This window comes from Dendrobates tinctorius, unplaced genomic scaffold (genome assembly GCF_039654945.1).
Source record: "Dendrobates tinctorius isolate UK_male_01 unplaced genomic scaffold, ASM3965494v1 ptg000089l, whole genome shotgun sequence".
NCBI lineage: Eukaryota > Metazoa > Chordata > Amphibia > Anura > Dendrobatidae > Dendrobates > Dendrobates tinctorius.
Window position 1 is genome coordinate 24,448,774 of NW_027361757.1, and position 16,091 is coordinate 24,464,864.

Genomic DNA, 16,091 nt, shown 5'->3' on the forward strand with positions numbered 1-16,091 from the left:
GGGGGGGAATTCGGCCAGGGCATACTCCTCCGCAAACGATGGCCAGAGTAGGGAAAAGCAAACCTCTTACAGGGCCAATCCGCTGGGTAGAGGCCGAGGCCGTTTGCCCAGAGCGAGGGGGGCCAGATCCCAAAAGCCTCCAACTAAATGACTGGAGGCGCTCCGTACCTACGGACGACAGAGTGGGCGGACGCCTACTAAGGTTCAGCCACGTTTGGGTCGCAGTGGCGCGCGACACTTGGGTGGCAGAACTAATATCGTCCGGGTACAAGATAGAGTTTATCGGACGCCCGCCACAGCGATTCTTCCGTTCCCGACTTTCCAAGACAGATTCGCAGGCGGAAAGTTTGTTACAGGCTATAATGACGCTGCAGCGCAAAGGGGTCATCGCCCCAGTGCCGCAGGGCGAAGAGTCGCAGGGGTTTTACTCCAACCTGTTTTCGGTCCCCAAAAAAGACGGGACTGTGAGGCCAGTACTGGATCTAAAGATCCTGAACAGATTCATCAGGGTCAGGCGATTCTGGATGGAGTCCCTCCGCTCGGTCATTGCAGCCATGGATCCAGGGGAATTCCTGGCCTCGATCGATGTGCAGGATGCATATCTACATATTCCGATATTTCCCCCACACCAGAGGTTCCTGCGATTTGCGATCGGAGGACGACATTTCCAATTTGTGGCTCTGCCCTTCTTTACAAAGATAATGGCGGTGGTTATGGCCATCCTGCATGCACGGGGCATAACGGTGTTACCTTACCTGGACGACCTTTTTGTAAAGGGGCCGTCGTTTCAGGAGTGCCAGGACAATGTCAGTATCACTCTGGATACCCTGGCCCGTCTAGGCTGGTTGATCAATCGGAGCAAGTCGTCCTTGGTTCCAGCCCAAAGAATCGTGTTCCTAGGCATGATTTTCGACACCTCCCGGGGGCTGGTGATCCTCCCTCAGGACAAGGCGCGAAAAATCAAACAAGGGGTACGGAACCTTCTACAGCCGGGCACCAGATCCATCCGGTACGGCATGAGTGTGTTGGGCAGAATGGTGGCAGCGATGGAGGCAATCCCGTTTGCCCAGTTCCATCTCCGTCCGCTTCAGCATGCGCTCTTGTCAGCATGGGACCGGAGGCTGCTGTCTCTCAGTCATCGGTGCAAGTTGTCTCCGCTGGTCCGATGTTCACTCCGGTGGTGGACTCGCGACTCGTCTCTGGTCCAGGGGAAACCTTTTCCCCCGGAGCAGTGGTTGGTGGTGACGACCGATGCAAGCCTGCATGGTTGGGGTGCAGTTTTCCAGAGTCTCACAGCCCAGGGGCGGTGGTCTATTCAGGAGATAATTCTCCCGATCAACATTCTGGAGATACGGGCAATACGATTGGCCCTGCAACATTTTCAGTGTTTCCTGAGACACCGGCCGGTGCGCATTCAGTTGGACAATGCTACAGCAGTAGCATATGTCAACCATCAAGGGGGCACGCGCAGCCAGGCAGCCATGCGCGAGGTCGGGCTGGTACTGCGTTGGGCAGAGAAGAACCGCGTGGTAATTTCAGCGGTGCACATTCCGGGAGTCGAAAACTGGGCGGCAGATTTTCTCAGCCGACAGGGGGTCACGGCAGGGGAATGGTCCCTGCACCCCGAGATCTTTCAGCAGATCTGCCAACGGTGGGGGACACCAGACGTGGACCTTATGGCATCCAGAGAGAATGCCAAAGTACAAAGGTTTGTCGCTCAATCCCTCGATCCGCAGGCAATCGCAGCAGACGCTCTGGTGCTCCCGTGGAGCCAGTTTCGTCTCCCGTACTTGTTCCCCCCGCTGCCGCTGCTTCCAAGAGTTATCAGGAAAATAAGGAGAGAGAAGGTTCCAGCAATTCTGCTGGCCCCAGACTGGCCCCGGCGGGCCTGGTATGCAGATCTGGTCCAACTAGCGGTGGACGTACCCTGGCGTCTCCCAGATCGGCCGGACTTACTGTCCCAGGGGCCGATCTGCCATCCGAACTTAGGGGCCCTGTGTTTGACGGCGTGGCCATTGAATCTTGGCTGTTAACACAGGCAGGATTCAGGCGCGATGTGGCGGCCACGATGGTGAGTGCCCGAAAGCCTTCCTCGGCGAGAGTATATCATCGAACTTGGGAAGTTTTTTTCCGTTGGTGTAGGGATCGTGAAGTGGCTCCTCTGGTTTTTTCGATCCCCAACGTACTGGCTTTTCTACAGGCAGGGCTGGACGCAGGGTTGGCTCCGAGTTCGCTCAGAACGCAAATCTCGGCCCTGTCGGTGCTTTTCCAACGAAAAGTCGCTTCCGTCTGGCAGGTTAGGACGTTTATGCAGGGGGTCGCACATTTAGTACCCCCCTATAAAGCGCCGACGGAATCATGGGACCTGAACTTGGTGCTCAGGGCCCTTCAGGAGGCTCCTTTCGAACCATTGCAAGAGGTCTCCTTACCTTACCTGTCCAGAAAGGTCGTTTTTCTAGTAGCTATAATGTCTATTAGGCGGATTTCGGAATTGGCGGCCTTATCTTGTAAACCGCCGTTCCTGACCTTTTATAAAGATAAGGTAGTTTTAAGGCCAGCTCCTCCCTTCTTGCCGAAGGTTGTGTCTGCATTCCATATCAACGAAGACATTGTCTTACCCTCGTTTTGCCCGGCACCGGTGCACAGGGTAGAAAAGGCTTTGCACACCCTGGATCTGGTAAGAGCTCTTAGGAGGTATGTGACAAGGACAGCGCCATTCCGCCAGACAGACTCTCTATTCGTGGTTCCAGAAGGGCGGCGGAAGGGGCTCGCTGCGTCCAGAGCGACTTTGGCCAGATGGGTTCGCCTGACGGTCCAAGAATCTTATCAAATCAGTGGCACGCCGGTTCCGGCAGGGATCAAGGCTCACTCGGCACGAGCAGTGGGTGCCTCATGGGCACTGCGACACCAGGCTTCAGCGGAGCAGGTGTGCAAAGCAGCTACCTGGTCCAGTTTGCATACGTTTGTCAAACATTATAACGTACATACCCAGGCATCCTCGGATGCAAGCCTGGGAAGAAAGATTCTCCAGGCAGCAGTTGCGCACCTCTAATCAGGGGTGCAAATTAGCATGGATTGGGTGAGCTAAGATCCCGCCCAGAGGACTGCTTTAGAACGTCCCACAGTCTCTGTGTCCCCCAATGAGACGAAGGAGAAACATGGATTTTTGTGAGTACTCACCGTAAAATCCTTTTCTCCGAGACGCTCATTGGGGGACACAGCACCCACCCTATCAGCCAGTTGGCATTTACTTATTTTGAGTTATAAAAATCCTTGTACAAGGTTTAGGGTGGCCCCTTTTTCAGACATATAGTTTTTTGCCTGAGTTTAAGGCGCGTTCTCCTACTGCTTATGCACTAAACTGAGTTACGCCCGGCCTGGGGGCGAGGGTGTATGCGGCGGAGGAGGAGCTAACTCTTTTTTTGTATACTTAGTGTCGGCCTCCAGACGGCAGAAGCACACCCCCACAGTCTCTGTGTCCCCCAATGAGCGTCTCGGAGAAAAGGATTTTACGGTGAGTACTCACAAAAATCCATGTTTTTTGGGCGTCCGACTTGCCTCAAAAAAACGCATGCGCGTGCAATGCGTTTTTTTACAGCAAGACACCCATTATAAGTCTATGGTGAGCATATGTGCGCATTGGCATGCTTATGTATGCGTTTTTTTGCACATGCGTTTTTTTTTTTACCATTAGTTTAGACAATGGAATTTAGGGGTTTGGGTTAGAGTTAGGGTTAGTTAAGGGGGTTTAGGGTTAGGGTCAGGGTTAGGGTTAGGATCAGGGTATGGTTTGGTTAAGGGTTAGGGTCAGGGTCAGGGTTAGGGTTAGGATCAGGGTATGGTTTGGTTAAGGGTCAGGGTCAGGGTTAGGATCAGGGTATGGTTTGGTTAAGGGTCAGGGTTAGGGTTAGGATCAGGGTATGGTTTGGTTAAGGGTTAGGGTCAGGGTCAGGGTTAGGGTTAGTAAAGTCATCGTTTGAGTTAGTGTGAGGGGCCACCTAATGTTGGAAAAAAACGCAAACGCGGTAAAAACGCATACAAACGCATAAAAACGCTGCGTTTTTTTCATGCATGCTCATAAAAATGCTTGAAAAAAACGCAGCATCTGTATGCGTTTGTATGCGTTTTTTCAATGCGTTTTCAATGCTGCAAAAAAAAGCAAGTGTGAAACTAGCCTAACAGACTTTTCATGCATGTTGTCATCCGTGTGACTTCCATGTGTCCATTTTTTTTATTTTTTTACATGCATGTGTTATTTGTTTTTATACGTCATTATCGTAAACTATACGTAATCAAATGCAGGTTCCTATGTTAATAATTACAATATATTTGTGTAAAACTGATGCAATATGGATAGTCCATAATGGATCTTCTTTTTTTTTTTTTCTTTTTGCAAGCCTTGAATAGGTGGCAAGTCTCATCAGACACATGGAAGGAACTAATACATGTGGCATTTTTTTTTCTCAAGCACATTTAGTCCATAAAAAAAACCCCCTCCTCTAAACAGCCCAGTTGAATAACCATTGGTGTTAGTGCTGTGTGTGGTCAGTTTTTTCATGGACCATGCTCAGACCGAAAATACAGTCTTGTTAATTTGACCTCAGACGGTATATAATCTGCACCTGTCACCAGAAAACAAAATTACATAAGAAATAAAGTGTCTTTTTCTCTTTTAGCATTTTGCTGCATTTTCTCCGTACCCCAAGAGAAAACAAATTTGTGAACTGCTACTTAGGAAAGGGGCCAATGTCAATGAAGAAACTAAAGAGTAAGTCCGGTTACAAGTGGGTTTTTTGTGTTGGTAAAATCAATGTTTTAAAAATCTACTTTTTCTTTTTGTTTTTCTTTCTCTTTTGTGCACTAAAGCTTTTTGACGCCACTGCACGTCGCAGCAGAGAAGGGTCACAACGACGTTGCAGAGGTTTTGCTAAAACACGAGGCAAAGGTAAGGATTCTGCCATTGGGGAATATTGGTGATCTTTCCTTCTGCTGTCCAAGCAAGTGTGCATTACTATAATTATAAATACTCTATATACATTTCTATAATGATTGCTTTACGCTATTTGATTCTGAGTATTGTTTCCATTCTGTAATAGATGAATGCGGTGGATAACTTGGGGCAGACATGCCTCCATCGTGCCGCACATTCCGGCCATTTACAAACCTGCCGAATTCTCTTGAACTCTGGATGTGACCCAGCAATAGTATCTCTACAGGGCTTCACTGCCCTTCAAATGGGTAGCGAGAGTGTGCAGCAGCTCCTCCAAGGTACACAGGTTTCATGGATTTTTTTTTTTCTAAAAAATGCTCTAAATGTTTGCTCCATGTTTAGTGACAGGTGCATTAATGTTGTTTCTTTTCACCAGAAGGCTTATCAGTCAGTAATACAGATGCAGATAGACAGCTACTAGAAGCTGCAAAAGCTGGAGATATGGAAACCATAAAAGTGAGTGGTCTTGTTTCTCTTTCGGTCGAGAATATTATTTTATTAAAGGTAATCTATTAGCAGGTTTTTTATTTAATTGGCGATCAGCACTATGTAGGGTCTGGGTTGTGTGTTGCGGTTTCCATAAAGTCAGTGTTTTATGACTAAGAGATGATCACTACAGGACTAGGTGTCTCCTGCCTCTTAGTCAACAGGTGTGTGTAACCCCCCCCCTCAACACTGATTTAGCAGAATTTTATTAAAATGCATAGTGTACACAAAAAGCTGTCAATCAGTGTTGTGGGCAGGGTTATACAGAGCTCAGCATTTATAGAACCCTGCTATATCTGCAGCAGAGAAAACTGGGATTATATCAAACTGACAACAAGGAGACACATAAGTAACACATTTCTGGAATCAGGGTCTCAGCCCCTACCGCATGCTTCTCTCAGATTACATGGCTAATACCTGGAAACAGATTCCCTTTAAGTTCTCAAGCATTAGCTTCTGCCATTCACTTCAATAGGAGCATACATGCCGTCCATGAGAGCAGGGTACTGAGCTATGGTGTTTTGGTTATGTACTTTGGCAGTGTCTGATCCTGATAACAGTTGATCAGATATTGATGGTCTATCCACAAAGTAGACAATCAATTTCAAAGTCCTGGGAACCCCTCTAAAGCGCCATGTCTGATTTGAGTCTCCGCGGCTGCATGTCTCACGACTGTTCGACAGCCGCAACACATGCGGGGGTTGCCTGTTTGTTAACAGCTGCGGGAACTCGACCTGTTTTTTGAGCACGCAAAAGTCACTCAGTTAGCACTCGAGCATGCTCCATAACACATTCTCTCATCACTAGTTGTAACATTAGCTGCTTCACTTTACTTCACCTGATATTGCATACGTGTCTGTATGCGACTGGCGAGTACAGATCATTTGTTTGAATGGGTTATCAGTTTTTATAAAACAACCTTGTTTCTACTCCTAGAAATTGTGTAACACACAAACGGTTAACTGCAGAGATGTGGAAGGGCGGCAGTCTACACCCCTCCATTTTGCTGCAGGATACAATCGAGTGGCTGTTGTGGAGTACCTGTTGCAACATGGAGCTGACGTCCATGCAAAAGATAAAGGGTAAGCAGTTACCTGGCTTATTGTTCGTCCAGGGCGGCATCCGCAATTTTCAAGTTCTAGTAGATGTTACTAAATGAAGTAATTTATTTAAATTTTTACCTAAATACACCAACCTTTCTGTAGAGCACTTTATTTCCTTTTTTATTCTTCATATTTGGGGGATATTATACTTATATATACTGCTTGTGATCTTTGTGTTGTATTTAAGGCCATAAATGCAACATTTTTGGTACAGCTTTTACTGCAATGCCATAAATAGATCCAGAGAGAAGTTTGAAGGAACGACTACTTTGGATCCACTTTTGTTTAGTGCAAAATACTGCTTGTGTAATAGACCTAATATTTTGCCTATGGTAACTATGCCACCATATGTCACCTCTTCGAGCACCGTAATCTTCCCTTTAAGCAACGCTCCTAGGGAAGAATAGTATGGCATTGCCACCTATAGAATTGGAGGCACGCTGTGCGCCTTTACATCATGGACGTGTGGTATTGCTGTTTGCATGATTAAGTCTGACACCTTCAGCAATATAAATCTTTCGATAAACTACCAGTCGAGATGGGCAATCCAGTCGAGATGCTTTTGAGAAAGTATTTTGTTTCTACTTTTTTATCTCCAGGGGCTTGGTTCCATTACATAATGCATGTTCGTATGGACACTACGAGGTAGCGGAGCTGCTTGTCAAGCATGGAGCAGTTATTAATGTTGCAGATTTGTGGAAGTTTACACCTTTACATGAGGCCGCAGCAAAAGGGAAATATGAAATCTGCAAACTGCTCCTTCAGGTACGATGGCTACAAAACTGAGCGATTTTTTGAAAATACCTTTTTTAATTCTTTGAAAACTAAAACTTGTGTGATTTACAGACGTGCAAAGATGTAAGGGCTTCCCTCAGTCCGTTACACCATGAACACCTTCACGCGGTGTCATAAATTATAGTGACGAGAGTAGAAATGAACGCTGTTGTAGATGTATACTAAATGTTTATAATGCCAGTTCCAGCATTTCTTGTCGGGTACACTCTATCACAGTGTATCTTGGGCTACAAGAAAAAGGGAAATGTATCAGAAATTTGCAGAAATGTCTGTGTAGCTGTCACATCATGTTTATTGTAAATTTTTCCCAAAATAAATGCGATATTTGTTGTTTTTCAATAGACTGTTTGCCAAGCTGACTCCCTCTTGTGTAAGAGGTGGGCAATTGACTATCCCATGATCATAAGAATTACAGATCCTGGCATCCACTGCTGCCCCCGGTCTCCCTCCTCTGCTGCCCCCGGTCTCCCTCCTCTGCTGCCCCCGGTCTCCCTCCTCTGCTGCCCCCGGTCTCCCTCCTCTGCTGCCCCCGGTCTCCCTCCTCTGCTGCATCTCGTGTAATGGAACATGGTAGAGTCAGAATTGAACTACAAAACTTCTTTCAACAAAATGAGTGAGATGAAAATCTCAGAATAGCGTTCCATTAGCAATATGGGAAAAAATGGATGATTATTCTAATGCTGGCCTTGTTCCTATAGCAATCCCAATTATTCTGAACCGCTTAAGAAATGAAACTTAACCTTTGGGCACGTTTTAGTACTGGACTGTTTCAATATTTGATGACTTTTAACGTACAGTTGTGCCTTAAAACAATTCCGGCTAGAGTCCCTCTGCACGTCCATTTCTCATGAAGGTACAGATCAGAAAGTATTGGAAATATTGGGCTTCTCTATGGAGCTGCACATTCTCTACTAGTAGATAGTCCGTCACAGGACGGTGTCTCTAAGTAAAAAGTTAATCTACCAAAGAGCAGAGTTCTTGCCCCAGGGCAGTGCCTGCAGTCTATTATATATAGAAAAATATATACAGGAGCTTCTCGGCAAATTAGAATATCATCAAAAAGTTAATTTACCGTATATACTCGTGTATAAGCCGAGATTTTCTGCCCATTTTTCTGGGCTGAAAGTCCCCCTTTCGGCTTATACACGAGTCATATACTTGGGGGATCGGCGGGAGAGGGGGAGCGGAGGTGTCAGAGATCATACTCACCCTCTGCAGCCCCCCTGCTTGTTCCATGTTGTCGGCGCTGCTCTTCCTTCCTGCTTCAGCTGTCAAGTGTAACCTTTCATTAAATATGCGCATATTTAATGAGCGGTACCACGTGACCGCTGAAGCAGGAAGGAAGAGCAATGCCGACAACATGGAACAAGCAGAGACAAGCGCCAGGACCGGGTGAGTATGAACGGGTGGGGGGGGGTAGGCATATTCACCTGTCCCTGCGCTCTGCAGTCTTGCGTCCTCTGCAGTGACATTCAGGTCAGAGGACGTGATCGTGCCCTCTGCTTGCACAGTCACTGCAGAGCCGGCAACAGTGATGAGCATGGGGCAGCGATGGAGGTGAGTATACAGTTGTGTTTTTTGGTTTTTTTTTTTTGCAACGGAGGCAGCAGCAGCAATATGATGGGGCCACTCACTGTGCAGATAACTGAGGCCACTCACTGTGCAGATAACTGAGGCCACTCACTGTGCAGATAACTGAGGCCACTCACTGTGCAGATAACTGAGGCCACTCACTGTGCAGATAACTGAGGCCACTCACTGTGCAGATAACTGAGGCCACTCACTGTGCAGATAACTGAGGCCACTCGCTGTGCAGTATTATCTGGGGCCACTCACTGTGCGGATAACTGGGGCCACTCACTGCAGCATTATCTGGGGCCACACACTGTGCAGCATTATCTGGGGCCACACACTGTGCAGCATTATCTGGGGCTACTCACTGTACAGCATTATCTGGGGCTACTCACTGCAGCATTATCTGGGGCCACTCACTGAGCAGCATTATCTGGGGCCACTCACTGTGCAGCATTATCTGGGGCCACACACTGTGCAGCATTATCTGGGGCCACACACTGTGCAGCATTATCTGGGGCTACTCACTGTACAGCATTATCTGGGGCTACTCACTGTGCAGCATTATCTGGGGCCACTCACTGAGCAGCATTATCTGGGGCCACTCACTGTGCAGCATTATCTGGGGCCACACAGTGTGCAGCATTATCTGGGGCCACACAGTGTGCAGCATTATCTGGGGCCACTCACTGTGCAGCATTATCTGGGGCCACTCACTGTGCAGCATTATCTGGGGCCACTCACTGTGCAGCATTATCTGGGGCCACTCACTGTGCAGCATTATCTGGGGCCACTCACTAGCAGCATTATCTGAGGCCACTCACTGTGCACCCTCGGCTTATACGCGAGTCAATAAGTTTTCCCAGTTTTTGTGACAAAATTAGGGGGGAGGTCCGCTTATACATGGGTCGGCTTATACATGAGTATATACGGTATTTCAATTCTTCAATACAAAAAGTGAAACTCATATATTAGAGTCTTTACAAACAGAGTGATCTATTTCACGTTTATTTCTGTTAATGTTGATGATTGTGGCTTACAGCCAATGAAAACCCGAAAGTCATTATCTCAGTAAATTATAATACTTTATAACACCAACTTGAAAAATTATTTTAAAATCAGAAATGTTGGCCTACTGAAATGTATGTTCAGTAAATGCACTCAATACTTGGTCGGGGCTCCTTTGGCATCAATTACTGCATCAATGGGGCGTGGCATGGAGGCGATCAGCCTGTGACACTGCTGAGTTTTTCATTGGCTGTAAGCCATAATCAACATTAACAGAAATAAACACGTGAAATAGATCACTCTGTGTGTAATGACTCTGCATAATGAGTTTCACGCTTTGTATTGAAGAACTGAAATTAACTTTTTGATGATATTCTAATTTTGTGTGAAGCACCCTTGTATGTTCTCTAAAATTACATTCTGTGTTGTAAGAGCCGCTCTCTGCTACAGTGCAGTGTACTGCGCTATGGATGATGCTGCCTTCTTCTCCACCCTTCCTCTTCCTCACCCCTGCACTCCTAGTGATTCGATGTATGACCTGAATACATAAAGAGCCACTTGGTACAGAAGGTACCTTGCATGAACCCGCTTGTGTGTACTAGCGCCTACATCATGTACATTTTTGTACAGAGCTTCAATGTGGGTGCTAAATGCAGCAGGAACTGGTGTGCATAGAAGCCTGTGAGAACGCCCCTATTTTGTACGGCCCATATCATGTTATACATTCCTGTACAGCACTTTAATGTGGATAGTGAATGAAGCAGGTGCGGCCGGGCGCAGGCTCGTGAAGCAGGTGCGGCCGGGCGCAGGCTCGTGAAGCAGGTGCGTCCGGGCGCAGGCTCGTGAAGCAGGTGCGTCCGGGCGCAGGCTCGTGAAGCAGGTGCGTCCGGGCGCAGGCTCGTGAAGCAGGTGCGTCCGGGCGCAGGCTCGTGAAGCAGGTGCGTCCGGGCGCAGGCTCGTGAAGCAGGTGCGGCCGGGCGCAGGCTCGTGAAGCAGGTGCGGCCGGGCGCAGGCTCGTGAAGCAGGTGCGTCCGGGCGCAGGCTCGTGAAGCAGGTGCGTCCGGGCGCAGGCTCGTGAAGCAGGTGCGTCCGGGCGCAGGCTCGTGAAGCAGGTGCGTCCGGGCGCAGGCTCGTGAAGCAGGTGCAGCTGAGTTAAACCACCCAGGTTAGTGTAGCAGGAGCCGCTCTCCACTACACTAAGTGGAGGGTCCAGTGGCCTCGTGTAGACATTGCAGATCTTGGGTATCCATGGTTACAACTACTGATATAGTGGTAGTTAGCTAGTCGCTAATGGTCGTAACCATGGATACCTAAGATCTGCAATGGCTTAATATGAGGAAAAAGACACCGTGAATACCCCTTTAATGCCTTAGTGCATACTGTGCTTATCTAATCAGTATTTTGGTTACAAACACACAGGACATGCTAAGGCCTGTTTCACACATCAGTTTTTTCCCGTCAGTCAAGATCCTCCAATTTTTTAAAAAACCGGATCCGCCAAAAAAGGGGCGGATCCGTTTTCCCCCCCATAGACTTACATTATTGGCGGATCTTGACTGACTGTCGTCCGTCACACCCGTTATTTTACGGATCCGCCAAGATTTTAGCGGCTCCCGGGCGGATGAGACGGACTCTGCAACGTTTTTTTGCTGTGACGGTCTGCTATTTTAACTCCGGGAACCATTTTAACCCGGGAGCCTCTAAAAATCTCTCTCTCTCTCCCCGCAAGATCGCGGCGATGGTCGCCCGCTCGATCTCGTTCATAATGCCGTAATCCCGCGAGATCGCTGCGATGGACGCCCGCTCGATCTCGTTCATGAAGGTTCTCGGCAATATCGCGCCGATACTTTTGTGAGGCCGCGGTCACTTTAATTGACCCCGCTTTCCTCCTTCCACGGATCCGTGGTCCGCTGTCATCCGTACTTCGATGAACGGATTTCAACTGACCGCCGCCTACGGATGTGTGAAACAGGCCTAAAGCATATCTGGAGGTACATTATATTCTCTGTATAGTCTTCCTCTGCACATACTGTTATGATGTTGATTATTTTCCGTGATTATTTTTCCAAGATAATGTAGTGAATAAGGAAGCAACACTTTATGATTTTAACGTTTCTTCTGCTTTCATGTGAACAGCATGGAGCTGACTCAACAAAGAAGAACAGAGATGGTAACACTGCATTGGATCTGGTGAAGGACGGAGATACAGACATTCATGATCTTCTCCGAGGAGATGCTGCCTTACTAGATGCTGCTAAACGAGGCTGCGTGGCTCGAGTTAAGAAATTGTGCACCCTGGAAAATGTCAACTGCAGGGATACACAGGGCAGGCATTCAACTCCGTTACATCTAGCGGGTCAGTATTGGTTAGCATGAAGCTTTCCTTAAGTTGCTGAGTATATTGTTGTTGGTAATTTATCCCCCCAGAATCAGGTCTTCATATTTGCTGTAGCTAAATGAGGTCTTAGACTATCCTTTACTTTAACTGTGTTCCAAATTATTATGCAAAAAGAGTTTAGGAGTGATAAAGTTAGAATTTTTTTGTTTGTCATTTAAACTCATTGATGGTGATGTGTGTCAGGGCTCTTTGTATCACTGAAAGCAATTGCAGATACCTGTGCAAATTAGTTTGGCAGGTGTGTCCAAATAAAGGCAAGACTACTTAAGAAGGCTGTTCCACATTATTAAGCAGCCTACATTTTTTGCCAAAATGGGAAAGAAAAAGGATGTGTCGGCTGCTGAGAAGCAACAAATTGTGGCGTATTTAGGTCAAGGCATGACTACAATCAACATTGCCAAGACACTTCATCGTGATCATCGCACAATAAGTATGTAGCTGATTCCCAGCACACACGTGTGCGTGCTGATAAGGAAAAATTGAGAACTCTTTCCCACAGGCAATTGCGTCAAGTTAAAAGAGCAGCTGCAAAAATGCCTTGTCATAGCAGCAGACAAGTTTTCGAAGCTGCTGGTGCCTCCAACGTCCCCCGAACAACAAGATGCAGGGTCCTTCAGAGGTTTGCAGCTGTGCGTAAGCCATCCTGTCGATCACCTCTATCCACTGCACACAAGCAGAAATGGCTCCAGTGGGCCAAACGATAAATGAAGACTGACTTTCAAACTGTTTTGTTCACTGATGAGTGCCGTGCAACGCTTGATGGTCCAGATGGATGGAGTGGAGGATGGCTGGTTGATGGACACCCCATGAAAACACGGCTAAGGCGCCAACAAGGAGGAGGTGGAGTAATGTTTTGGGCTGGAATCATGGGGAGAGAGACTGTCGGCCCCTTTAGGATCCCTGAAGGGGTAAAGATGAACTCCATAATCTATGTGGAGTTTCTAAAACAGCACTTCCTGCCATGGTTCAAGAGGAAGAACCGTGCTTTCCGCAGCAAGATCATTTTCATGCATGATAATGCACCGTCTCATGCTGCAAATAACACATCTGCATCTCTGGCTGCTATGGGCATAAAAGAGGACAAACTTATGGTGTGGCCACCATCTTCCCCTGACCTCAACCCCATTGAGAACCTCTGGAGCATCATCAAAAGGAGTGTCTGTGATGGCGGGAGGCAGTTCACATCTAAGCAAAAGCTCTGGGAGGGTATTCTGTCCACATGCAAAACAATTGAAGCACAAACCATCCAAAAACTGACCTATTCAATGGACGAGAGAGTTCAGAAGCTTCTTTCGAACAAGGGGTCCTATGTGCAAATGTAACATCACCTAGAATAAAGTTTTGACTTGAAAACTGTTTGATTTCATTTTGTAATAAGCTGATAATGCTTATAATTTCACAATTGACCATTTTTTTGTTCAAAATAAAAATAAAAAGGTTGAAAACTCTGCTGTGAATAATAATTTGGAACATGCATTTTGAGTGTTTATTTTTAATAATATACTGTTTTCATAGGCAGTTTGTTCAAAAACATTGCAATTATACTAGAATATTAGATGACTGGAAAATAACAATGACTGCAATTCATATAGGTAATTTAGAGAAGATGAGGAAATATTTTTTGCATAATAATTTGGAACAGAGTGTAGTTGTTCGCACTTGTCTGAAAGTCTGACACTGCAATGATACGGAAAGCATGACCATTGTTTTTCTCTGTGTTTTTACCAGCTGGCTATAATAACCTAGAGGTTGCTGAATACTTGCTCCAACATGGCGCTGATGTAAATGCACAAGATAAAGGAGGACTAATCCCATTGCACAATGCAGCTTCTTATGGGGTATGTCTGTGAAATATTCTGCTATAGAGATTATTAAAAGACATTATATAGGCATATATTCACACAGATGATCTATAGTACTTCTTCTCATTACCCATACACTCTACTAACGTCATATTTGCCAGTTCTGTAAAGTGACAATGTACGCGTGTCTTACTGGTTTACAGCATTTGAGCCCCGACTCCTCTCCAGATCTTTCCATTTGGGCAGAGCTGCTTCAAACTGGTGTGAAAGCACCTAAAGTTGCAATATTTTTGCGCAACTTTTACTTTTTTTTTTTTTGCACAACAACCTTCTTAAAATATTTTACAATAGTATTTTTGCATAAAACCTTTAATGAAGCTACCCTCTGTGCTTGAATTAAATGGTTTCTACTTTTCCACAGATAACCGCTATGGCTAATATGGTACCCATATGTATGTGTTGTACTAACCAGCCTGGGTGTTGTTGTTTGCAGCATGTGGACGTGGCCGCTTTGCTTATAAAATTCAATGCATGTGTTAATGCCACTGACAAGTGGGCTTTCACACCTCTGCATGAAGCTGCTCAGAAGGGAAGAACGCAGTTATGTGCCCTGCTCTTGGCACATGGGGCAGACCCTACTCTGAAAAACCAAGAGGGACAAACCTCCTTAGACTTGGTTGGAGTAAGTATTTGTTACCTACATTAGTTAGATTCTGTGTGTGCCTCAGAAATTGACAGCATTTTGCTTCTACTGTGAAAATGCAATTATTCACTACTTCTTATAAATATTAAATTATGTCTTGCTCTATTCCCCTTTACTGTTTACCTATCACCTAATAATCCAATAATTTTACATCACAAACATCTGATCTCATTTTTGCGCTTTACTTCCAAGAAGCGGCACGTCTGTTTATTGTATTGTTTTGTTAATCAGGCTGATGACGTCCGAGCCCTCCTGACAGCAGCTATGCCCTCCACTTCTCTACCAACGTTTTATAAACCTCAGGTGATCAGCGTATCCCAGCCCACCAACCCATCAGCAGGATCTTTGTCATCTGCGCCTTCCAGTCCGCCAACTCTCTCTGCTGCCAGCAGCTTGGACAACTTGGCTACAAGCTTCCCTGATGCACCATTGGAAAGTAGTGGCATTGCTGAGGGAGCTGTTGGTTTAGAGAGAAAAGAAGAAGGTAAATGGCTGTGCAAATAATGCTACTAAGATGCATGAGTTACCGGAGTTGTCAAACCAGATAAAAAGATGATTCTTTGTAGTTCCAATTAAATTAGTTAAACTTTTTCTTATACATAGAGGTTGTTCACTATTTTAGCATTGATGACCTATCCTTAGGACAAGTCATCAATGTCTGAGCAGCCAGGGTCCAACACCCGTTACCCCCGCCGATCAGTTGTTATCAGTATTGGCTTCTGCTAGCTGGAAGTACTCACTTGCAGAGCTGGAAGTCTTCTAATAATGGCCTCTGCAGAGTACTGCACATCCACCTCCTATTGTTTTGAATAGGAGGCAAATGTGTAGTACCATGCTCCAGCCTCTATCAGAAGACGGTACTGCTCGGCAAATCAGTTCTTCCGGCCAGCGACAGCTAACACTGATAACGTAAGGATAGGTCATCAATTCTTGAGTATGGACAATGCCTTTAGTCCTATGATAGCTGGAGCAATCGTTCTGCATGGGCACTGTCGCTCCATTTATTGTTTATAGGACTGTGAGGTGGCCAGGTGCTGTGCTGTAGGTTTAGCTGTCACAGCATTGTGGCTCATTTCAAAGGTCACACTTCAGAGCCCCGTCATCTAGATCAGTGAACCCCAGATAGGTGATGCCTTACATTCTTGGTTATACCCCTTTAATAACTAGTACTGTGGAAATTGCTTTCATATACCTTGCATTGTTTAGACATTGTTGCACATATGATTATACAAGT

The 16,091-nt window shown here is 46.3% G+C and overlaps 1 protein-coding gene across 3 annotated transcripts in view; it reads left to right on the plus strand.

The window, feature by feature from the left end:
• TNKS2 (tankyrase 2) overlaps nucleotides 1-16,091 on the plus strand; it is a 113,953-nt gene that overhangs the window by 59,387 nt on the left and 38,475 nt on the right. For 2 of the 3 annotated variants that reach the window (XM_073585933.1, XM_073585934.1), the window contains 10 exons: nucleotides 4,677-4,768; nucleotides 4,867-4,945; nucleotides 5,097-5,268; nucleotides 5,367-5,446; nucleotides 6,413-6,558; nucleotides 7,179-7,344; nucleotides 12,091-12,310; nucleotides 14,081-14,190; nucleotides 14,648-14,836; nucleotides 15,089-15,341. In XM_073585933.1, coding sequence (XP_073442034.1) covers nucleotides 4,677-4,768; nucleotides 4,867-4,945; nucleotides 5,097-5,268; nucleotides 5,367-5,446; nucleotides 6,413-6,558; nucleotides 7,179-7,344; nucleotides 12,091-12,310; nucleotides 14,081-14,190; nucleotides 14,648-14,836; nucleotides 15,089-15,341 — 1,507 coding nt within the window. The remainder of the gene's footprint in view (nucleotides 1-4,676; nucleotides 4,769-4,866; nucleotides 4,946-5,096; nucleotides 5,269-5,366; nucleotides 5,447-6,412; nucleotides 6,559-7,178; nucleotides 7,345-12,090; nucleotides 12,311-14,080; nucleotides 14,191-14,647; nucleotides 14,837-15,088; nucleotides 15,342-16,091) is intronic. The other variant, XM_073585935.1, reaches the window with a different exon arrangement.